Genomic DNA, 26,007 nt, shown 5'->3' on the forward strand with positions numbered 1-26,007 from the left:
CTTTTCAGGAAACTGTTATATACACCAAATAACCCAAAGTCACGTGCAGGAAATTTGCGGCCCCTCAAGTGTTGCTAAACTACAATGTCTAGCAGCTACCAACAGCATGACCAATAGTGAAGGACTCTAGAAGCCAAGTTCCTCTACTCCTGTGGGCCTTTCTTCACATACAGTTGTTGTACAGCACTTGTCATTTTGATTACCCTCTTGTTTAAACTTGGTTGGCAGACAAGATATATTCCAGGCAGTTGTATCAATTCCTCCATTCCTCCTGGGTCTCTGGGAAGTTCTCAGAAAACAAATAACAACTTTGCCATCAGCTGGCAAAGTCAGCACACACAAACCTATGAAAGAATAGGGAGATGAGAATCACAAGACAAATTTTATCATTTTTGTTATGCTTTTAATGGAACACCCAGAAAACACATAAGGCATATGGTAACAGTAGGCAGACTAGCAATTTCATGTCTGAATCTGTAAACAGCATTGGCACATTTGCTTTGTTGACACACACGTACACGCACGCACACATGCAGGCGCAAGCAGAAGAGGACTTCTTTTCAAACACCATAGAGAGACTTGAGAAAGCATCTTGAACCATAAAGACACACAAGCTGCTTGTGAACCACCTGAAGGAGAGGCAGTGGGACAAGTGCCGCCACCAGCTGCGAGGGGGCTGTGCAGCCTGCCCTCACTGCCAGCTGCCTTCTCCTCATCAGCATCACCCTAGCATGGGGAGGGGGAATCTATTTGGCAACAGTTGTGGTTCCACAGCTGGCTCTAGCTGCAGGGCCAGGATATCCATGGCTTGGCATTCAAGCCTACATCACACTAAAACGATCATGCAAATAAAACAGCCTGCCTTGACAAAGGGAGAGCTTTTCCTGCCTCTGAAACACCCACAATTACCTTGACTTTAGCTTTCTTTGCTAACATTTCTCCCAGTGGTGAGTAATACTCCTTTTGGGGTTTGGTGAGCCAAGCCTAACACAATGCCAAATGGGACTTTAAAACAAAAAGAAAAGCTAACTGATGATAATGGAGAGAAAATATTTCAAATGAGATTTTTATTTTACAGACTTAGGTTAAAAAAAACAAAACAAAGCAAATCTTAAAGAAATAGCAGACACTATGAAATGTTTACCTCTGGACTCAGAATTCTGAAATGTTGAAATATGAGGGACAGTTGAACTAAGTCATCCTGACAATCAAAGATAAGAGCGGGTCTATAAAAGGAGTGTAAAGGGAGTTATTTCACTCTCTCTGTGACCTTCCCCCCTAAATTCTATGCTCTCTATAATTGGGAATGTTATTAAAAAATGAGAGATTTCATTCATATAGGAAGTTTTTTTAAAAAAAATCTCTCTACAGGTATTTCATCTCCAACAGAAAAACAAATGAAGCCCAACTCTGATGTTAATTTTGGCACATTGCAAATCATTTCCCTGAGGGAGCTTTGCCTTCATCCCTTTCACTTCTTTATTTGAGGGGGTCCCTAAAGAAGGGGAGCTGGTATTAACTGCCAGATCAAGTTGCTGTAGCTGCTGTGTAAGAGGGCCGCTATTAGTTCATGCCACCGAGGGCCCACTTCAGCCCTATGAAACAGGTTTTGCAAAAAATGCTCTTTGGGCCTTCAGTAATGTTCAGGGTACACGTTGCTTAAAAGCTCACTGAGCAGGACATATGGCACTTTTTCAATTAAAGTGCTCCATCTTTGGCCCTTCGTGTCACCCATACGTATGGCAGTCTATGCAGCATCATTTTGGAGTTGTATCAGCTACCTTGAACTCTGCAACAAAATCCATCAAGAAAGGCTTCTTGTGATAAATATTGTCCTTGTATTTTGTTTTATGGACAGTTCAAGAAAACACCTTATTTCTCCCCCCACCCCACACATTTTTGTCCTTGAAGTTAAGCACATTGTTTTAATCGGTTAAGACCACTTATTTTAATTTTAAAAGGATGGGGAGTGATGGTCAAGGGGCTTTATTATTACAAATGGCCCATAAAACCATTGTCTGAAACACACGCATGCATGCATACAGACACACACAGTCAAGTTGCAAAATAAAAGGGATGATACAAAGTTCAAGGTTACAGTATTAATCAGCAAGGCAACAAAGAGCATAGTTATAGTGCTTTAAAATTTGATGTTTTCTGTATAAAAGAACTACAGCTTACTGAGTAGTAGTAAGACAAATCAGCTTTAACTCCAGCACAAAGGCAAAGATCTCTTCTGTTCAGGAGGAACATTGGAAAACTGTCAGATTCCAGCATGAGAAAGCAAGGTTGCAGGAAGGGAACAGGATATCTCTTGCTGCTGCTTTGGGTTAAGAACTGTTTTTCTTTTGGGGTGTGTTTGCAAATACATGAAAAGCTATATTTGCCCCATCTCTTCCCAAAGGCACTGGAGCACACTACAGGAAGGGGCTGGTTATCTCTCACCAATGGGCAGTTCCACAAATTATACCAAGAACAGAATTCAGATTCTCCATATTTATCATTTGACAGAGGTTCATTAAGCCAGACATCTACTCAATTTAAAAAGTAGTTTTCAGCCATTAAGATTCAGAAACAATGGTCAGGAGACTTAAACAACATTTTCACAGTACCATGCAGAAAATGTCCCATGGCTCAAGTAAGGAAGGATGAGGCTATCTAGGAGAACTCTGTGTCCATTAATAGAATCAGAATTTATGCATTTCTGCAACAATTCATCCTCTTATGTAGGTGTCCTCATTGATTAAAGAACAGAAGCCATAAATATATTTCATACTATTTTCTTGGAGTGGGGCACTCTTTTTAAACAAGTCAACATTGGCAAAGGCTTCTTGAATTAGACCTTACTCACTGTTTGGAACAAGGCACAATAAATTGGGAGTAACAATGCAGCATATAAGTTCTTTTAAAGGCAAGGCTATTCCTTGCAATTTTACAATGATGAGGTTAGAAATGTTTTGGAATGCCATCCAGAATAAGGCACCAGGCAGCAGCAAGAAGAAAGGCATGAGAAAAAAAAAACATCAAAAACCCATGAAGTTTTACAATAGATTCTTTCCCTCCCCCACCCCTCCCCTTTGTAAGAGCTTGGGAGAACACAGCTGATCATGCAAGACTGATTTTAATTCCCTGTTGTGCTTAAAATAAGAGAAAGTTGGGAATTCCAGTTTTCTTTTTGACCTTACAGTTGGGATCTGTAAACTCCTATTGGCCTATAATCTTAAAGATCGGAAGGTAAAAAATTGGACCTGGATGGTAAAAATACCAAGAGGTATGAGGATATGTACAAAGTAAGTGGCAGAAGAAATGCCACATCAGATAATCAGGACCATAGCCTCATGTTCTAGGTTGGTCTCCAAGATCTATTGAGTCTCTCATACATCAGATCAGATCTCTGCCTCTTCCGCTCCTGATGCCCTCCATATATGGAACCTGGAAATTCCCTCTGCTGGAAATGCTGAGAATTGAAGTTCAATATCTCTGAAGGGCTTGAAGCTGGAAAAGGTTGCATTTGACTGTGAATGAGTGGCTGGCTGACCAGCCAGCTGTCCTTCCATAATATATGAGCTTCTAGGAATCTGCCTTACACTACATTAAACCATTAAGGGCCACTGAAAGTTCTCAGGCCAACATTTTTTCCAGCTCTCCTAACCAGCTTGGATTTGGAATTACCTCATAAAAATCACATGCTCTAGCACTGAACATCGGCTCCTTGAAGCAACTGGCCTTTTGGTTCCTCCCTGATCTAGGATCCCATCAATTAATCTGGATTCTGTAATACCTTTCAATAAGAATATGGCAGGTTAAACAATGTTAAAAAGTGCTTAGTGGCCTTTGTTTGAGCCTCTAGAAATGATGTACTCACCAATCTCAAAACATCAAGATATACAGAATAATTAAAGGAATGATCCACAGCAAGAATAATCACTTCCAGAACTTTCATCTTTTGCTTAGATGAAATCCACTGGATGTTTGGCATTCAAACCTAGTTTTTCTCTACATTGACTGCACTAGATGCTCCTTCCCTGTGTTACTCACCAAAATGTCTAATGCGGTTGTTTATTATAAAGGTGACAGCCAAGGTGTTTTAGAACAGCCTTCCCAAGTTGGAGTCTTGCAAATATATTGTCTTACTGTTTCCATAATCGCTAGATTAGGGAAGGACAGACTGGCAACTGTTTCAGCAACTGGATGTTTGAGAAGGAAGAGAAAATATTTATAAATATTACATTGAAGGTGTGATTTTCCATTTCGGTTTTTTTAAATAAAAAATGAATCTCTCTTTCCCCTGCCCCTAATAAAGTATCAGGAATTAGATGCAGTACTAAAGATTGAAAAGCTATAGCATTGTGCAAGAGTTGTGAGAATGTTCTGTTCCCAAAACAGGCATGCTAGACAAACACAGTCCTGCAAAAGATTATAAGCTGAGGATCCCCTAAATAATATGAGCAATCAAGGCCTGATGAACCAAAAACACTCCAAAAATGGTTTCCATTCTCACATACATATATTTTGCTAACAGCTGAGGGTTGGCCTCAACATTTTCATAGACGGCTTTCTGATGGGAAAAGCAAAAATACTTGCCAGAAAGAAAAATGCTTAGTTGATACAATCTACTGAAAGTATTTCTTTCTTCTTTTTTTTCCCCTAGGCCAATAAAAGACAGAATACCGGACTTAGGGTTTTTCTGCCATTACTAACTGTGAGAATCAAAGGAAAAGACTAAAGAAATAACCTCAGAAGTCCCTTGACCTTTTCTGGGACCTATGTTGCTTACTGAAACGGGAAGAAGGATATCAGCCTCACCCAAAGTAGACTGGCAGCACTCTTGGAAAAAGGAGGAGCGTCAGAAATGGATAATTCAAAGTGCAGAGAAATACTCTCAGGATCCAATCTCTAAAAGAGTAAAAATATTTACTGACATAAAAAAAAGAACTTTGGATTTTCAAGGAAGAGCTTTCAGAAATGGTGGTGAATGAAACAGGAGCAGACTTAACCTACTCAACATAAAATGTCTTCAGCAAAAATAGTTTATGTGTACACTCTCAAAGTGACCAACTGATTTTTTCAAGCCAATACAGAATGCTTACAAACTAATCAAAGAATCTGTTTCTACCTCCTGCCCAATCTGTTTCTTGCAGAGAATTGGTCATTTTGCCCTTCCTCCACAAAATGAAAATATAAAGAGAATATTTCACCTGCAGTGAGTCTTAAACATAAACTAGGTTCATGTTGGATATAACTTGCAAATGACTGGCACAGATGCTGTGATCAAAGCATTTCTCATATCTTTGACTGAGAACACGTCCGTTGTTTTTATAGTTAAACATCAGATCAGCCCCATATCAAGTCACAAGCCACTGAGATGACAAACATGATATCACTATTTTGAGATTACAGAGTAGTCAGCTGTTTAGCACTGTTAAATATATGTCTGTTTGAACACATTTACATGGAAAAAAATCAATATTTCTCTCCAAAAGAAGCCATGGTTTGGAGTCTTGGGGCTTCCTTCACTGGCAATTCCTTGATTTCCCCATGCTTGCAATCTGCCTAATAGATTTTGAAAAAGACTTGATAAGCTGGGTTTGCCTAGATAGCACAGGGTACTTCCATATTGCAGGAAGCAGTGGTGGCTTTGTTGCACCAAGTTATAGGACCACCACCGGAAACAAAATTCCCTTCCTCCCCCACCTAGCTGCAAAGATGTCTAGTGTGTTCTGCTTATTAAATGTGCCCTTCCAAAGTGGCAGGTCTGAAGATTTATTTCTATGGAAACTGTCAACTGTCAATAGCTGCTAGAACAATGGGTGTTTTACATGCTCTAAACTTATTAGTCACTGAGTATTCAGAGGCAAGATAAGGATGGCTAAGGAGAGAAGAGGCCATAGAGACAAACAACATGGCTAGGAATTTATGAACAGTGAATGAATTAAGATCAAAAAATCAGAGAAAATGTCAATGGATACACCTGCCTTGTACATCTTTCACCTCTTCAGATGATGCCCTATGGTTCCTTTAAGAATAAAGTATCAAGATTGCAAAAGAAGAAGTGCTGGATTTACATGATAATCTTTTGTTTTTTAAACTAGGCCAACCAATATTTTCATAGAGATGGGACAATCTTTTAAGTTCCACTCTGTAAAGATTTTATGAAACTTAGAAGCTTGCCTCATCTTTAAACAGTCAATTAACCACAAGACAAGACATTTTTCTCTTCAATCCTCATGTCACTTATTCCATTAACAGCAGTGAGAGACCTGTCCATTCCTACTTCCCTCAAGGGTCAGATGTGGGGGGAGGGGAGGCAGTAAAAAAAAAGTCCCCCAAAATCAACCTGAGGTCAAACAGTCCACCCATGCCCTTTGCTTTAATTCTCTGTTTTCTTGCTTTCATCCTTCGGTGGAGCTTCAGGAATCAAGACGACTTTCCCAACATTCTTCTTCTCTTGCATCTGCTTCATGGCATCCACCACCTGCATCAGAAATAGGACCAGACCATTTCATTCTTCAGGCCTCAAGAAATATGACTAAGGAGAATACTTTGAAAGATATATATCAGCCTTGCCCAAATTGGTGCATTCTAGGTGTGATGGACTAGCAATACTCATCATTCCCTATTTAACATATACTCCCTGCTCACTAAAGCCACACATGGCTTGGGTATTTTTTTTAGCCATAACTGCCTTGAAAAAGAAGCAAATGCACGCGGGAGAGGGAGTGTTGATCAAGTGACTTAGCCGCTTGTTTACTCACTTTCTTCATACTTCCTGTCATCAGAAGGCCAAACACAAAGTCAGCCAAAAAAGGCTTTATACAACCTTCAACACCACTTTGCCCTTTACCCTTTCTTTTTATGGCCTTTGCCCTTGAAAAGTCTGCCTGACAGTTTGGGTAAAGCTGCCTCCCCCCAGCATTTAAAAGACCAAACAAAATGAATGTGATCTATATACTGCTGCCTTGGACATTCAACTGACACTGCTAGAAGAGTATGGCAGATGGCCAGCAGACATCTAGCATTTTGGAATCATTCCTTAAAGGTTTTGGTGCTAATTTTCTAAAAAGAGAAGTGCTGCGGTTGCAGCCTATAATGACGTCAGTTCTTTGGAGGGATAAACTAGGCTAAAAGCAATACATTTTTTTTTTTTTTTGGTGGGACACGGGATATGAGAAGAACTCATTGGGCTGCCAAGCATTCTCACCTGCTCAAAGGGCCAAACAGAGTCCACCTTTGGTTTGATTTTGCCCTGATTGTAGAGAGCAATTAGCTTGGTCACCACGGCAGTTAAGAGCTCTACTTCCTCATCTAGGTAGCCCAGGTGGTAGCCACAAACTGCTTTGTTGAGATGAAGCAGCTGCAGGGCATTGATGCTAAACTGGTTCCACCAGGTCTTTGCCATAGCCATCAGGTTCTTCCTCTGCCCTGTTAGCAAGTTGGCTACACCTACAAAATTGAAAAATACCCAGTTTAGCACCCATCATTGTAATAACCCTCGCAACTATGCCTGGAAGATCAAGATGCTTCTTTCATCAAAGGCAAGGTGCTGCAGCGTAGAAGCAGCCCACAGTTCTTGTTCCAAAGCTGTACTCTCACACCAGGCAGTTATGCTCCTCATCACTTAATAAAGTACTCTGCAAGAAGATGGGGACATTCTGGGCTGAACTAACGTCTGTCAGCCCAGCCCAGCCCAGCCCAGCCCAGCCTGCCCCTGCCCCTGCCTGGGGTTCTATATAAGCAGAGGAAAGTCTACTTCTACCTCAACAGCAGAAGAATAGCTACCAAGGGTGGGGTTTGGGGAAGAATTTCCCTTTTCCAAAGTCCCTTTTTCTGAAACCTGGCCTGTGGACATATTCAGTTCCTGGTTCCTGTAGGTATGCTCAGGCATATTCCAAAGCCACTGAAACAAACACAAATACTTCGGTTCACTGTTACAATTCAAAAGAAATCTACACTCACAGATGGTCCTTCCCAGCAACCAAAGAGAAAATTGATGGGAGGATACAATTCCTTTCCTTCAAGGCTTCTCTTTGCTTTCCAGAATTTGGAAATGGCAAGCCCTTTAAAATAAACTTCTCTATTAGGCCATGGGTTGGATGATATTAAGGATTAAAGGTGATAGTGCAAACTATTCACTAACATTACTGTTACCTTTTTAGTTTATTGGAATGGGAAATACTATGGTGGAAATGCTGGAAGGCTGATCACCACATCCTCATCAATACTTTCTGGCCTTGACCACACAGACGGATTTGGAATCATCAGAACATGAGAGGTTCAATTTCCACACAGTATATTATACAGAAAGATGTGACGTTTGATGGCATGGAAAGCTACTGAGAGGCCCAGAAGTGAGCGAGATCATCTCCTTCATCTTTCTCCTGGCATAGGCTGTCTGTCAGGGTAACTAAAGCAGTTTCTGTCCCAAATATTTTAGACCCTGAGATGCTGATACATTACTTTTGAATTTTAAGTGCCTGAATATTTAGCTTGCTTTTAGATAGATTAAACATTGCCTGAAACCAGTTTGAAATTCATCCTGTCTTGCAGAGTACCTACAAACTAATCACTAGTCTGGAGTATACAGACAGAACATGAGAATAGTGGATAGCTTCACTCTGCAGCAGCAAAAAGTAGCCTCTTGGGCTTTTCAGGGTTTAAAAGTTATCCCTCTCTCTCTCTCAGATGTCAGCCTCTGCATTCTATATGATGGTGAAAGGGTTTTGCCTGTGGGTGCAGAATTAAACTGTGTTCACTGCAGAGAAAAAGGGGAAAAAGTATTTGACAGCTTTGGAACTTGACTCCCACCTGCCACAATTTTCCATTACAGCTGCAGAATATTCAGTTCATTCACAAAAAGGGATACCCATCAGCGAATCTCAAGAATGTGTGGATAGGAAGAGCGTATAGTCACACAGGGGAGCGACTGGAACGCAATATAAAATTGCAGGGAAAGCACCTCTTTGTGGCATCTACTACATAGCCAGCCCCAGGAATGAGTCATCCTCAGAGCAGATGTTCAGCTTGCAGAACATACCCTTCAATTCCAGTTATGGTTCAATTGGTTTTAAAAACTGTTTTGCTGCTTGGTAAGTTCCCTCCTTGACCACATCAAGTCATTGAAACCAGGTTCACGGTCAGCAGCTAGAAACTTTTTCAGGCCTCAGGTGTCCTTCACATCCAAATCTTGTAAGATCGTATGCAAGAATGCTGCAGTTTCATTAGATCTGGCATTCTTGTGAGATCTCAGCAATTTTTCATTTCATAAAATAATTTTATTTCTGAAGGCTGTAGCCCTATGGGACCCACAGATGCTGGGTTGTTGACCCCTATTCTACAGCTGCTAATAGCACAGATCCACATAGTAGCCAGTCTATCTGCTCTGGGAATCCTTGATATTTGATTGTGGTTATCCAGTTCAGACCCCTGAAGTTCCCAATGTAAGGTATGAGTAAACAGCATTGTTACACAAATCTACCATCTTGTAAATTTCACTAGAGCATCCAGCTGACCACTATTAGAGCTATGGCCTGATTCAGACAACCAGTCCTCTTACATCATTACTTATTGTTTGAACTCCAGAGGATAAATCTTGACTCTGCAAAGTGACCTCATTTAGGCACGCTGATTCTCAAATTCCAGATCCAAGCTTTGGGACTTAGAAGATTTTAAGACTGAACTCCTGATGAATTTCAGCCACCCTTCGATGGGATGCTTCCTTACTCACCATAGGTGACTAGTTTACCCATTGGTTTCAGGAGGTGAAATCCTTTTGTGGTATCTGAACCACCCAAGGGGTCCAAAACAACATCTACACCTAAAAAGGAAGAGAGGAGAGCGGGGGAAACAGTCAGAAATTATTTAATGGGAAATTTCAATCGAAAGGAAACAAAATCCCCTATGTGGCATTTTTAGTTTAGCCAAGTTTCAACCATTTTAATTTCAATTACTTTAATTTTACTGTTAAGTCTTGGTAAAAGAAATGAATCAGCCTCCAGTATAAACTGACCATTTATTCAAATGTATGATTCAGCCAGCCATAAATCTGTAAGCAGTCAATAGTGTTCTCTCACATTCTATTTTTACTTTCCATCTACCAATAAATCTGTGGGTGCTGCCTATGATTTCAAACAATTTTCCCTTTTTTATTTCTTTTATTATTATAAGAATTTTAAGAAAAAAGAAAAACAATAATGCTGATACAAATGCCCATTTAAAAGAGTATAGGAATTATTGTAAGGGAGGGGAAAAACAGTATAAGCCTTAAAATACAGGTGGATAACTAAGAAAATTTGAATAACTAATTCTTATGGCTGATATATTCCAATACACCATTAACAATTTAAAGTAATATAAGACGTTTCATATCCCATTTCTAGTCAAAACATGACCCTACTGAAATGTAAAAATATTTAGTGGGCACAATTGAAATCACTAAGAAGAAAAAGAAAAGCTATAAATAAATAATACATTAAAAAAATACTGTAAGCAATGTGTAGGGCAGGCTATATTCCAGATTGAAATATAAACTCTGTAACCCAGATTTGAAATGTGGCACAATGTCATGTGTAGAATTGCAGTCCAAAAACGGTTTCCAAATAAGATTGAATGGTAAATCAGATTTATTTTTTAGATATGAAGTTGTTCTAGACATTGAACCATATTCCCACATCTTAGTTAACCATTCTTTCACAGAGGGGACAAATCTAAGTAACACTTGGCTCTTAAAGTTTGCTCCCAGTTTGGTATATTTTGGTTAGTCCTAATAAAGATATGGTCTGAGCAGGTTTTGGTAGGAATCCAATAATCTCCATCTTTGAAAGATTAACATAAATTAATAGCAATATAACAGCACCACCAACTCAGTTATTTATTTAAACTGATTAAAAAGGTGACCCTGATTTAAGCTGGACTGCAGTTATAATAGAAGTACATAAAAATAACATGTGGGCTGCCAACTTTGGAAACCAACATTTCCCTTCCCCTAGGAGAAAATGTCTCTTCTAATGAACCTGCACCAATCAGCATAATTTGTTCCTATCTAACATCATTTTTTCCCCTGATTCAGTGCCCATCCTGTATTTTGAAACATAAATCCCATCACCACCACTACCCCTGACCACGCTTTCTGTCTACATTATTTCTGCACATTTCTTCAGATTTGTTTCATTTAAACTCATATGATTTGTCATGCTCTGCAAATTAAAATCTAAACAATAAATAACTTCATTGGTGAATTCTTCATCTACTTTCTTTTCAGCTCTGATACCAGAATGTCACAAGCAGAAGCACAAAAAACGAAGGGAATTTCAGATCATCTTGCTCTACTCCTTCCCTTTCTTCCATCTCTTTGGGTACCTTTGGGAGAGATCTTCCGGACTTCAGCCACATAATCAGCTGCCCGGTAATCAATAGGGTGAGTCACCCCGTTCTCTCTGAGGGCCTCATGTTTGGAGGCAGATGCTGTGCCAAAAATGGTGACATTTTCCACAGTTTTGCACAGTTGGACTGCTGCAGTTCCCACACCACCTGGAGAAAACGGAAAGTGTATCAAGTGAGCAAGGAAAAAGGCCCACAAGCCAAAGAATGCCAACTTTTCCATTTATTAAAAAAAAAAATCAACATGGATTATCACCACTAAACTTAAATGTTTCTGTTCTAACCAAAGTTAAATCAGTGCAAGATATTCTCATCAGCACAATAAAATGGGCAAAGTATGAAGACAGCGTTAACAAACAGAAATGTATTTGACACTGTTTAATGATCCTGACTACCTTCCCACCACTATCTCTGAGAGCTGGATAGACTGTGAATGATTAGAACTTTTTGGAATAAGGAGAGGGATCTGTAAACCTCCAGCTGCTATTGGATCAACCCCACATCATTCCATATCAATTGATGGAGTCCAACAATAGGTTGGACTAAACCTAAATAGGTTTAGGTTCATAATTTCCCCATCTCAGCTTTACAGCATTATAATTCAGAGTTTGGGAGCAGAGAAAAATTAACATGTATCACATGGATTGAATGTCACATTCTTATATAACATACAGTGAACAGAGTGTCAGACAGTGGCTGTATTTGCACAATAAACTAAAGCAAGGGGAAGCAACCTTTGTGGGCTGGGAAGATACTTGGAACTTTTGAGTGCACATGGTGGGTACGCTCATAAACAGCTACTTATGGTAGGTTCAGCCAATCACAAAACTTAAAGCTATTCTGCCACATAAATATAAAGCTTGAGGCTGGTGTTTTTCTTTGCAGTATATCAGATTCCATTAAAAATAACAAAGGAGTATTTTTTATTTTAAAAAGTCAGAATCAGGAGGCCTAATGCATACCAAGGGAAGGCACCACACTGCCTATCTCTACACCAAGATTTGCTTAATTTACTCAATAGCCAGGTTCTCACAATACACTGAATTGTAAACTAACCACAATGGTTACACACTGTCCACAAACTATCCAACCATATATTAATTTCATGTCATGCAATATCTTAACCATTGTGGCTTATGAACCTTTTTTTCCCCTTAACACTATGTAGAAACAGGCCACTATGGCATGTCCAGCAAGCCAAAATTAAAAGAAACTATAGCTTAGAATGGGGTGGCCACTTTTCTGTGACCAAAGGCCATGAGTCACATTCCTTGACAGGCCGAGGTCATATTACACATAAGAGTGGTGTAGGTTTACAGAGTATGTTTTTGAAGTTTGTTTTTAAGCTATTAAATGCCCTTTTTAGGGTTGACATCAGAGTTTATACATATTTTCCATCTCAAAATGAGGTGAAACTTTGCCATCAGTTTTTAGCAATCATAATCACACACAGAGAGAGTTCGGGGCATATTGCTGTGAGGACTCAAGATTGCCCACCCACAACTTAGCAGCATTGTGAACCCAATTTATGAACGGGGAAAAATAAGATTCCAATCCCCCTTCCCCATGAAATTCACTATAGCTGGCTTTATAAATTATGTACAGCCTTGATTTTTAAACCATGGCTTAGTGAATAAACCACAAGTGGCTGGTTTACACAGAATGCTAAGACATAAACACAATTTAAAAACCATAACAATTGAATTCTCGTAAGTCAAAAATAAAGAAACCACATTCAGTTTAGCACAATGCATAAACCCAACTTATATGAGCTTGTGCCAGATGCTCTTTCATAACCTAAGCTATCTTACATCTATCTAAGACATGTTAATACCTTGTAGCTAAAAATCTCTCAAGGCAATGGACAAAAAAACCCAAGTAAAATGCTTGTGAATCAATGCCACAATAGAACAATCAGTTAAAAGTAGCAGAGGCAAAAAATGTCACCACACGAGCACTCTGAGCTCCTTAGAAGAAAGGTGGGATATAAATGTAATACGTGAATGCAAATATATTAATAGAACAGAAGAAGAATTCAAGGTGCACTTTGGAAGTGACTTTTGCCTCAAGCAGATTAGCAATACCTTGCGAGCACAGTAGGACACGTTTTTGTTACCTGCTGCCATGTGGACAAGGACACTCTGGTTGGGGCGCAAATTGCCAAAGTCAAAGAGGACCATGTAGGCTGTGATGTAATTGACCAGAAAGGCAGCTGCTTCCTCAAAACTCATCCCTTCCGGCATGAGAAAAGTCTGATTGGCTTGGACTGTTACAATTTCTTGCCAGAGACCTGACCGGGCCATCACCATCACCTTATCACCTACCTAGCAAAAGAAGAAGAAAGGTCATTGTCAGAACTGAGACACCCAAACACAAATTCAGGAGTATGAAAGGCTAAACTTGAAAATAGATTTCAAGCCACTCACTGCACAGCTCCAGGCAACCTTTATAAATGCCGAGTTGGCCCCATGTCTTTTACACTCTTCCAGTGAGATTTATCCATGAATATCAAGGTGCCATCCCATTTCCAAGTCAGCAGAAAAGGCATATGCTTACAATAGACATATGCTTGTACACTACAAGGCAAACTTGGGAACAATTCTTTGCTAGATCTATACTGTGTTAACACTGCTGAATATTAAGAAAAGGCATATAAAGCTCAAGCAAGAGCCTTTGAGCTGAGGCTTCTCAGTGGAAACTTTTTCCAGAATGGCTTTAATTCAGGAAATTCACTTTTTCCCTGAAGACTCCTTGACGGTTCAGTTGACAAGGGGGAAAGGTTTGAATCCTTGTGTATTGCCTCAAGAGGCAACTGTGCCCTCTTGGATGTTGTGCTACCTAAATAGGCATCATCAACATTAACTGACAGGCAGCTCTTCCATTAACGGTCCTACTGGATTTCAGACTAGAACTATGTGATCAGCTAATAATGTATATTTGAAAAGAAGTCTGCATGTTTAGATAGATAGAAACAGTGTTTCTCATAGAAACAGTGTTTCTCATCCTTGGCAATTTTAAGATGTGTGGACTTCAACTCCCAGAATCCCCTAGCCAGCCTTGGTGACTGGAGAATTCTGGGAGTTGAAGTCCAGACATCTTAAAGTTGCCATGGTTGAGAAACACTTCCGTAGATACATGATGGAAATTGCCCATCACTACCCCAGGAGCTTGATTCATTTACAAATGAATACATGATGCCTTAGCACAATACATGCCTCATTTATGGAATCCGTAGTGTTGAGATGTTTTCTGGATTAATTTATTCAAGCAGTGGATGAGATGAATATTTGGGGGGGGGCAGTCTATTAATGTCCAGTCAGTCTCAAGAGCCAAACATATCTCCATCATAAAAACAGTTGATTTTAACCCAACTACACTTTTACCCAAACTGGCAATCTTTCAAATATGTCAGACTACAAACGCCACCATCTCCTTTCCTCATGGGATGATACGATTCATGGTACAACATTTATAGTAGGTACTGGGTTGGAGGAAGGCTTCATGTCAAAAGAACAACCATTCAGGCAAACTAATCTTTTTTGAAGCTGCTCCTAAGAATTCGCCACAATGAGTTTCTCAGAAGAAGGAACAAGCAAAGAAAGAGAAGTCATTCATCATCCCCAAGCATTCCCTGCAAAGGAGGACATGACTCAATGTATTCTCAGTAACCTTCTCCATGTAGACAATGCAGTGGTGGGGTCTCACATACGTACATGTTTCTTCCAGCGTATTTCTCAGATTCATTTGCAACTTGTAAATTTGTGTAGATGCACAAGGGTTTCAAGGGATAAGTCAATTCAGAAAACTTTAAAACAGTGTTTTTCAAACTTGGTAACTTTAAGATGTGTGGACTTCAACTCCCAGAATTCCCCAGCCAGCATGCTTAAAACCAATCAAGCACCTAGCATGGATAAGTTCTTTGCTTCTTGGACTCATGCTACATTACAGTGGCAGGGTGCAAGGGCTTCTGGAGGTGACTGTGCAAACAATACATTCTTCTGGCAGCGCCTCCAGATTTCCGCCAGCTCACCATGAAACTCTCCTTTTGAAAGAAAACACCACCATTTCCTCTGCAAAGAGGAAATCCTGTGTTTATCTGGCTCTGGTATCAGGAAAAGAGTATGATTGAGGCCTGCATCCTTCACCTTCTGCATGAACTGCCGTCTCCAGTAGACTCATAAATACTCTGGACACGGGTTTAAGATCAAAGAGCAAATTTCACCCTTCACCAAATTAAGAAATGTTTATTTCCAGAGCTACATACACTCTGTTTAGTAGCTGGCTATGCATATTTATGAAAGTTATAAGTGTTTGGAGTTTGGAGACAGAGTGAAACTGTTGATGTTGTAAGGCTGCATTTCCTAATGCCCTTTTGTCACCTCTCAATGGGTTTACTGCAGTGCACTCCGCACTGGCCTGCTGTTGAAGAGCATTTAGAAATGACAGCCTCAGTACACCCATGCAACATCTCTACTTCAAGAGCTGCACTGGTTACCAGGAGCAGTTCCAGGTGCTGGGTCTGCTAGTTGTTCAGTGCAGGTGAAGGTTCGGGAAACTGCCCTTCCATGTTCAGGTGAATTACAGCTCCCACCATCCCTCCCTAGAGCTGTCAGGAGGTGTAATTCACCTTCCCACGGATGGTGTAGACATTACTTTGCTTTCAGCTGGGTGCGGAAAAAAAACGGTTGTGCCTGCCACAGTTACGAAAGGAAAATCTATGCTTAAGTCATATTATGTCAATTTATCTCCAGATAAATTGGAATTACAGTTTCCAGAATTTTCAACTAGGCTGGTCATTCAGGAATTAAAGTCCCAATGTATCTGGAAGGCAGCAGCATGAACTATTACTACAGATATGGTTTTTCCTCAAGCTACAGAGCACTGCTGAAATGGAAAGAAAACACAGTTCAAATGGTAATCCTATCTTGAAATGACAAACATTAGTTACAAGGCTATTGTTCAAGCACCAAGTCATGAGCTTGATTTATGAAACACGGCAGTCAAAGACAACGTATTAGCAAAAGCAGCACTTGATCATTATTCAGTTGTGTTTCCTTCCGGTTGAATTCCTTCCGCATTGTTCTACAGCTCCTGATAGCCGAAGTATGCAGAAGAACAATGCCAAGATTTCCTTTCCTGTTCTTCTATTCCTTTTAAAATTCTGCATTCGTTTTAGTGAGAATTCCAAACATTCTTGACATGATTTTTTTTTCCAGGAAGAATACAACTTGTGGAAAGCACTTCCTAGAGAAACATACCCAGTATCTCCTTTACTATCTTTAGTTTTAATATAATTATTGTGAGGGTAGCATCTGACTTATTTCCTGTAAGTACACTAGTAGTCTTGTGGCTTTTTTCTCTTAACCGTTTGCCTCCTGCCCCCTACATTTTAAAGATTTATAAGCCATAAAAGTCAGTTAGCAGATTCCAAAAATGGGTTCAATACCTCTAAGAATTTATTCTTTAAGAATTCCCAAATTCACTAGATTTTTTTCAAAATATTTCCAGCCTACCTTTAATATAATAAAACAATATCAGTTTCTTAGGACTGGTCTTGACAGCCAGATAATACATTTACATGAAAAGGAGGAATCAGTAGTTCTGGGAGAACACATTGCTGAATGAATGAATGAATGAATGAATGAATGAATGAATGAATGAATGAATGAATGAATGAATGAATGAATGAATATAAAAATTCAGTGGCAAGGACTAATTAGGATAAGAGAAAAATGGAAAATCAAGGGTTGGGGAATGAAACAAAGTGGTTGAAAATGTGAACAAGCCATTTCTATATTGCAGTGTTTTGTTACAGGGCCTGCTTGCAATGTGATTAGTGACTGCAAGCAAGGAGAAGACAACAAAACATAAACCAAAATTAATCTTTCCATTGCTCTTCTTCTGAAGGCCAGATTAAGACAATGCCCTATTCTCTTTAAAAGGTAAAGAGGCAGAAATAATTACTAAACACCAGGGAACAGTGTCTGAGATCTGCTGCCTGTCTGTTTCCCCAGCATGATGCCCATTTATTCTATGTAGCAAAAAACTAGATGTTGTCTATTGTAGAAATGATGGTTGCCAAGCTTATTAATACTCCTAGCAGTTCAGCCCAGATTTTTCCTTCCTTCTGCAAGAATCCAAAATCCAAAATATAACACACGTATTGAACTGGATTGAACTCCCAGTTAGGCAGATGCTGTTGCATATTTCCAGATGAGGATTTCATTATCCAATTGCCTCGCCTCATTCATGACATTTTATAAGAGGTCTAGACAACATTGCCTTATACTTGTTGCTTTCTTACATTTGACCATCATTTATTCCATCTTTCTTCTAATTGCAGAAACATAATTTAGAATACCTAACGTTGTCATGTAAAATCCATTTCAAATACCCATAGATTGGTAGCACTAGGAATCCTTTATCTGGAAGCATGATCTAGGTACATTCTTACAATATGCTAAGCCAGTTTATGGTTTGCCTTATTGCATCAGGCAAATCTGAGAGACAGCAGAAATTGTCGTTAAACTGTAGAGCCTTCATCACAGTCTGAAACCTTGACTGCTTGTACCCATGATATGTGATGGCTACTGAAATTAACCAATAATTAATTCTCCTTCTGGCCTCCAGAAATAAAGCTGCATGGTAAAAACAGTGGTAAAGTGTGCTTGCTAATCTGGCTTCTTTGTCACAAGGTGCAGTTGGTGGGGCAGGGAGACTTGGAAAATAAGATGTCAATAAAAGGATTAGCCTTTCCTTGTGGATAGTGGCCCCCACATGAATCAGGCCGTGGACAAGTGTACTTTTGCCCCATAAACAGAAAAACAAAACTGAAAATAAGATCTGGCCAGCCACTCCAAATGTCACCAGAAAGGAGGAGTTGCACATCATTGCTGGCAGTGTTTTGATGCACCATCTGGGACACATACTTTTCCTGCACAACATCAAGCCACAATGTAGCCAATCCATACCGGGTTGTGCAAATCCAATTGGTCTGATTAGTTTACGGTTATGTGCATTGCGCAAATCCATAAAACCTGGTTACTTGGGAAAACAATGATTAACCATTGTTAACATAAACTTGTTCTGCAATTGCAGGCTATGGCAAACCTGCATTACTCACCGTTAACACTACATGCAGTTTAGCATTCCCTTTTCTCTCTCTACATCCTATAACCATGTTTCTCAAACTTGATGACTTTCAGATGGGTGGACTTCAACTCCCAGAATTCCCCAGCTAGTATGGCTGGCTAGGGAATTCTGGGAGTTGAAGTCCACCCATCTGAAAGTCGCCAAGGTTGAGAAACATTGTCCTATAACAACAGACAAGTACAGTACATTAATTTAATTCTCAAAACACTTTGCTACACTCAAATAACACTTACTGCTACAAAAGAGGCATTTAGGCAACCCTTAGGCTCCTGGGCTTCCCCTTTTCTAACCTCCTCCATCACTACAGTAAGAAGCAGATCAGTGCTGGAGGAATATCAGAAACTATTATTTCTGTGATATATTTACCAAGAATGTCAGATCAATCTCAGTGGTGAATTATCTAGTTTCTCTAAGGGAAAAATTAATTAAACCGAACCTCAAAAGTATATGGTTCGGCTTACCATTTACAAAAAGTTCTGTCTCTGCCCCATTACAGTTCTCTATTGTATTTTTAGATGGGTTCTTTCACTCTCATCTTTTAAATACTAAAACACAAAGTTTAGTATTTATGCAATACTAGGGCTAAGTTACCTGGGATGCAGGTGACCCCTGAATGGCGGAACTGGAGTTTTCTGAACCTCTTTGCTGCCACCTACCAGTCATCCAGAGGTTTGCAGCCCACACATGGCAGTTCTGCACTGTGGGCTTATCCTCACATTCCTCTAACTGCAGCACGAAGATCCCCCTGCCAAGCATTTTTAAAGAATATGTCTATGTGGCATTGATTTTGTCTCGTTCCCACTTCAACACAGGGGCACCTTCTCCTTCTCCTGACACAAGACTTCCCATATAAATGATCCTCGACCCCCTGTGGTGATGACATAGTCAGGGGCCGGGTCTATCCAGCTCCTGCTTGGGCCACTTCAAGATGCTGTGAACATGCCTTCTACCCGCTGATTGCTGCACATGGTCCTTGGTACCTATTTTGCTCAGTGTCCACAAAAGTATCTGTTGGTGTAATGCCTGACATGCTTCAAAAAGTGCTGTTCAGGCATTACAGTGACTGTGGCTGGTGTGGGTCTTCCGGGCTGGGTAGCCCGGAAGACCCACACCAGCCATCGTGTTCCGGCCGTGAAAGCCTTTGACAATACATTACAGTGACTCTTGATATATATAGCTTCTGCTGACAATTGGTCTGTATGATTGTACTTCAACTGTTTTCTTTACATGGGAAGGGCACCCACCCCAATGCCATTTTGTGAGCTACTTCCAGATGCTGCCAGATGATTTGGGATATGTGGCAGCTGGAGTAAAAATGATCACCTGTTTCTTTTTTTAGCCTGGGTGACAGGACATAGGGTGAAGCATGAATAACCCAGATAAACATCTCAGCCCCTCAACCATGCCTCTGAGGTGTTACTTGCTTAATCTGAAGCAATGGTCTGGTGATCTCCTTTACAGCTGATAGGTCAGGCGTGAGATGAAGTGGGAGGGAGTTCTCAAGATGTGCTGCGTAAGCCCCCTTCTGTTTCATCCTATGCCTCTCCTTCATCCCACCAGCCTGTCAACAAGGCAAGTTTTGGACAGGTGCAATGTTCTTCCGGAAGACTGCCAGAGCCGTGTTCAGAAATAACCTGAGTCATTGGTGCAGAATGTAACAGTGCTGATGTCCTGTCACCTGGGCAACCTGAAAGGTGGCTACAGCCTCCTTTCCAGGCACTCAACTACAGTCACCCAAGAACACCCAACTACATGTTACGATTGTTTTTCCTGCAGGCTAGTGATGCTGTGGGAGGGAGATCACAGCCAGGAGACTCCATTAATCACTTGTGCTTAACTTGTCCCACATCAAAACCATAAAGACTAGAGGACTGCATGTTAACATAGTTTTGAGGAGTAGCCCTTACCCCTTTATAAAAATAACTTCTGCTAACAATTAGAAACTTCCAATTTGGTGAATTATGGTTCAATTTGTTTTCACCAAGTGTAGTTACATTTGCTATATTCAGGCCCCCAAATATCACCAATCTAAATTAGTAATGAGAGCTTCTAAATTCCTCTTTGCAATCATGCCAGGGAAGAAGGAAAGGAGGAACACATAAGCCCAAATCTGTTGCACTCATGTTCATTTCCAGAGTCAAATGATGATCTAGATTAGGTTAAATCTAAACCAGCCCTAGGTGTTATTTACCATATACCTAGTAAGGACAATGCCTGGCAAAAATTAGGCACATAAAGAAGGAGATCCATAAAAGCAATCCCCTGAAACTCCAGTTAAGCTCATAGCTTTCTGAGGAGTGTCTTCATTGGACAATCTATCCAAACATACAAGACTGTTTTCTAGGTTGTCTGTGAGAATAAGGTTAATATTAGGGTTGTGCAGCACTTTAGATCTAAAGGGGGACAAGTGCTTCAAAGCACATATAGTACATATACCACCTGTGGGCACCTGCTTAAACTTGCCACAATTTCCTTCTGCGACCATGTGCAACCAGGGGCTGGGGAGGTGGTTGTATTTCAGAATAACATACAATTGCTTTCAAAGACTGATGATAGGTACTACGTGAGTGTGCCCACATATCCCAAATAATCTGTTTGCCTTTGAATCTACAGTGCTCCACAGCCTAGCAGGGAGGCTTGGTTCGGAGGGCTGTAAACCTCAAATCCCAGACAGCAAAGAGGCAGCAAGATAGAGACTGCATCTTGTGTTTAACTTGAACTAACCAACTAATGCTTTGACTGAAAGGCTTCTAGTTATCTTTATTTCTTGATCTTTACATACATACAAATACACATATGTCTAGGAAATGAATTAGGTTGCCAAAGGTTTCAAAATGCATGGTGGGTAACTAACAGGCCAGATGCAGCTTCCAAACACCCTAGGATCATGCTGCTGAAATTTGGTGGCAATATGGCTGAAATTTCACTGTGAAATTTTCACCTTTTTTTCTAAAAATGAGGACAGAAATGGCAAGCCAACCACTACCATTTCCACTACCTCCCACACAAAACCCCCTGAAGATCACATACTATAAGAAATTTGGCAGCAAAATCATCAGGACATTTTCCTCTTTTTTTCCCCCTGAAAAGAGTAGGAATGGGAGTGTGCGGCCTCTGGAAGGCAAAATATTCCCTTCCCCACCCTTAATCACACCCCCAGCTCTAATTTTAAAAAAACACCAAAATCACACTGCCAAATTTCAGCAGCAAAATGGATAAATTTTGGTAATATACTTTAGACCATTTTTGGGAGTATGGAGGCGATTAAGGGCAGAAATGAGAGCCGTTTTCCTGCTACTATTCCTACCTATCCCCAAGGCCATAAAAAATAATCTGAACTCTTTTCAGTGCAATGTCATCACATTACCAGAAAGTTCCCTAAAGCCCTTCAACAGGTTGTTAGGTTGAGTTGTGCCCTTCACGCCTTTACAAGTTGCCCACCCCAATCAAGTCAGTTTCACTAGCATTTTAATGTTCTGGTCCAACATATCTTGACTGGAATATTCCATGAGACCTTTCCCTTCTCTTGTAAGTGAAACAAAATTTTAAAACCTTGCCATTTCTTAAATGTACAGATCAAACTTTAGATCTTCCCCAACTTGGCACTTCCATATTAATCCAATTACAACTCCTAGCCTTACCAGTCAGCATTACCATTAGCAGAGGATTAGAGAACTGAAAACAAATATATCCAGGAATGTCATACTGGTACTCCCAAACCTTTGCTCTTTGTCAAACTTGCTCTACCAAATAGGTTGAGATGCCGCATCTTCTTCTTACAAGTCTCCCTTAATATCCTGTTCAATGTAGAACAATAGCATGAGACAGTACTGTCTGAGGACTGTGTAGAATTCCTGCCAGTTAAACAAATTTGAAATGGATTAAACATCCATGGGATTCGGGAAGCTCCAAATCCTGCCCTTTTCAAATTCTGAAGCAGAAACCACCCAACTTTTCCTGTTTCAAGGACAAGATTGATGACAGGTCTTAGTTAACAACTGCAAAGGAAAATGGAGAAAATGGCTGCTCATGAAATGTCTTCCTGCAGGTGACAAAAAAACTCATGAGATTCAGTCCTTCTTAAAATGTTGCCTGTTGATCATCCTGTATATCATCCATGTAAAGCAGACATTAAATTTTACTAACACTGATTTGCGAAGAAAAGCAGGCCTGATTCTTCAGAACTAGGGCTCCTTTTAGTTTGCATTACCCCTTATTTGACTCTGTCTGGGAACAAATCTACACCAATGAGTGCACGCATTGCCGTATTGTTACACTTAAGTCAAGCTCTTTAGAAAATCAGGCTACAAAAGTTAATGAAAGGAAATAGACTTTTGTTTATTATACACCAAAGAGGCATTCAGGAAATAAATTTCACACATTGGCAGGGAGAAGATAGTAGGGTTGTGAAACCCCCAAGGCCTGTTCCACATTTGTCCAGTATGAAAATACAGCAATTAGGCAAGAACCAGGGAAGCCAGATTCAAGTCCCAGTTGGCCATGTACCTATCAGGGTGACTTTTGGCCAGGCATCTGCCAAAAAATTTCTCAGCCTATCCTGCCTCACTGCATGGTTGTTAGGAGGAAAAAATGAGAAATGGTCCCTATATAAACTGCCTTTAGCTCCTTACAGGGAAGGCATACAACACCCCAGCTCATAATAAATTATCTGGAGGCAATTGTGATCCAGCTTTATATGGATGAGTTCAACATACATACACCAGCATACAGGCAGGGGCCACTATTAAGCTTGATGGATGCACAGCTAAGAACAGAGGCAGGAGAGCACAGATCTCCCCCCATCCCTGTTCTATTTTAATTAATGAATGGCTTAAAAAAAATTAGAGCCTTTGGAATTGTCCTTGGGTTAAAGCAGAAACAGGAGCCAAGTCCAGTTTCCTTTATTCCACCCTCCCCCATTTCAAGGCACAGATTAGATATGCTTCAAGCTTGTTTTTTAACACATGATTTATGAACTCAGATAACGGGTACAGTGAAAGCACTTAATTGGCTTTAGCTTAATGACTGGGGATGCCCCAAAAGAAAGGGGGGAAGCAGCTGTAGAAGGTGCTGGTGCTCAGACATAGCTGTAACCCTTGAACTCCTCCAAAGGTGAACATGGGGGCAGGGGGAAAGCCTTCCAGAGTGCAATACTCTCTGCAAATTCCAGCAGCTCTGTGTGTGTGTGTGTGTGTGTGTGTGTGTGAGTGAGAGAGAGAGAGAGAGAGAGATTAAATATTTCCATGTGTTTCAAGGTTGAACAGAGGCACTGAAAAGCAATTCAGAGAATAAACACTTGGGAAAAAAGTATCACTGTACTGTAGCTTATGAGAAGACCGGAATGGATATTTACTGCGAATGCCAGAAATACAAAGTTCTAGAAATAAGGAATGTAAAAACCTGCACCCTGGCCCCACTGGCAGGCAGCTTCCTGTTCCCTGCCAGGGCTGGGAAGGACTCCCTCTAGTCAAGGGTCCACAACTCCGCCCAGTCCAGCCCACCCTTTTGGGCAAGGCTGAGAGCTCCAGGCCTGGGAGTGGGGTGGGCAAAAGGTCACTGTTGCAGCAAGCTGGATTTGTATTCCAAAAGGCTTCTGAATCCCGTTTCTAGGATGAGGCTCCACCCGCCTTCAGTTCAATGGCTGAGAGGAGGAATGAGGCAGGTCTCTTCTACACAGCGCCCTCAAGGGGCCCCAGGCATCTCCAAAGGACAGGCCCTCGCTTGAGGCCAAGGGAAGCCAGGGACAAAACCCCACCCCTTGAGGGAGGGAAGTGTCCTGGCGATCACCAACGATTGGCCAGTTCCCAAGGCTAGCCAAAATGTCTAAAGCCCTGCCTCCCACAGCAATCTTTTAGCAGCCATCGCCCACTTCCCACCCTTCAAGGAGAGAGGTCCTGGAACTCACTCTTCTCTCTGAATCTGTTCCCTCACTTCTGGCTGACACCAGCTTAGCAGGGGAGGCTGAGAGCACGAGTTGGCTGGCTGGCTGGCTGGCTGGGGAGTCTCTCATTGTCTTAACGGAGAAAAAGCAGCAGGTCCACACCCACTTTTCTGCCAGATTCAGTTACAGGGAGAGGATGGAACCCATCTGCTACTCCTTGCTCCACCACTTGGCCCATAGTGTGGGACCCTTAGCCAGCTTCACCCCTTTTCTTTCTCCTCAACTCACATTTAGGATTCCGGCTCCCCGCGTCCCCCCCCCCACCGTTAGATCCTCAAGTCTGGATCTCCCCAACGCTCCAGATCGTTTCTCGACCACCTCGAGGCACCCCACCCATTTTCTTGCACCCAAATATCAGGATAGGGGCTACGCCCATCATCCATCTTTCTGCGCCCAATCACCTCCGATTAGGGTGGGCAGCCTGTTATTCTCCGCCGCAAACCAGAAGCTGCTGCCCCCCACTCCCCGCATCTGAACCCTCCGGACGGGCTGGCCACGGTGTGGCAGCCTCCGCCCGTTCTGCGCCGCCGAGAGCTCCTTACCCACCTTGGGGCTGGAGACGCCCTCGCCCACGGCCAGGACGATTCCCGCCGCCTCCATGCCAGGGCTGACGGGCGGCGCGGGAAGCCTCTCGTAGAGCCCCTGGCGAGCCAGCAGGTCGGCGAAGTTGAGCCCGCAGGCCCGGACCTGCACGCTGACTTGGCCAGCGCCCGGGCTGGGCTCCGCTTGAGGCAGCTGCCGGGTCTGCACCTTCACCTTCTCGTAACCACCAAAGCCGGTGAGCACCAGTGCCCTATACTGGCGCCCAGCAGCAGCGGTACTGGCAGGAACGGCGGGTGCCTCTTCCGACGTCCCTCCGGCAGCCTTTTCTTCCCCGCAAGCCGCTGTTGCGGCCGCCGCCGCCGCTTCTTCGTTCCGCTGCTGCTCTGCGGGTGGAGCGGCAGTGCCCGTTTGAGGCGCGCCCGCATCTTCCCCGGCAGCTTCTTCCCCGGACATGGCAGCTTCTTCGGCGCTAGCAGCTGTGGTGTGTCTACACGAGGAAGAGGAGAAGGAGAAGAAGGCGCGGCGGACCAGATGCGCTAAACAGCTGGAGGAGGCTGCCTGCAAAAACTGGAGTTGGAATTTAGCGCTGGCTGGATCCGACCTCCTATGCTGGGGTGGAAAACGCGGAATGGAAAGCGGAGCCCGTGGCTCCAGCTAGCGAGACCTGCCCGCCTGACTTTTCGTCAGTGGATCCAATACGCCCACCCTCTCCTTGTTCAGGAAGCGAGGCGGAGACTGGAATACGGCTGGGTGTGCCCGGCAGAGACAAAGTAAAGCGCATGCTTGTTTTCTCGAAAGTCCCCCTGATCTCAACAAGGCTCATTCTCAAGTAAAATCGCACGTAGCATCGCAGATGTACAACCCGATTTAATGCGTGTGTTTTTAGAACGAAACCCTCTGTGTTGAACGGGTCTAACTTCCTAGCAAATACGCATAAAATGGCAACCCGCCATTATGCGCGTCTCCTGAGCTCAGCGAGTTTATTCTCCCAAGGA

General features: G+C 41.9%; 1 protein-coding gene across 1 annotated transcript; it reads right to left on the reverse strand.

Annotated features, from left to right (window-relative positions):
- Positions 1-381: 381 nt before the first annotated feature.
- Positions 382-25,693, reverse strand: VAT1 (vesicle amine transport 1). The gene is made up of 6 exons (XM_088143322.1): positions 25,016-25,693; positions 13,493-13,700; positions 11,356-11,526; positions 9,725-9,814; positions 7,202-7,443; positions 382-6,475 (listed from the first exon to the last, which is right to left on the reverse strand). Exons 1-6 carry the CDS (start codon positions 25,463-25,465, stop codon positions 6,371-6,373), a joined length of 1,266 nt encoding a protein of 421 aa, XP_087999448.1. The 5' UTR covers positions 25,466-25,693; the 3' UTR covers positions 382-6,370.
- Between the last annotated feature and the right edge of the window lie 314 nt (positions 25,694-26,007).

This window comes from Python bivittatus, unplaced genomic scaffold, assembly GCF_059951505.1.
Source record: "Python bivittatus isolate LINGU-HERP-01145 unplaced genomic scaffold, Pbiv_v1 ctg000410_np1212, whole genome shotgun sequence".
In the NCBI taxonomy this organism is placed as follows: Eukaryota; Metazoa; Chordata; class Lepidosauria; order Squamata; family Pythonidae; genus Python; species Python bivittatus.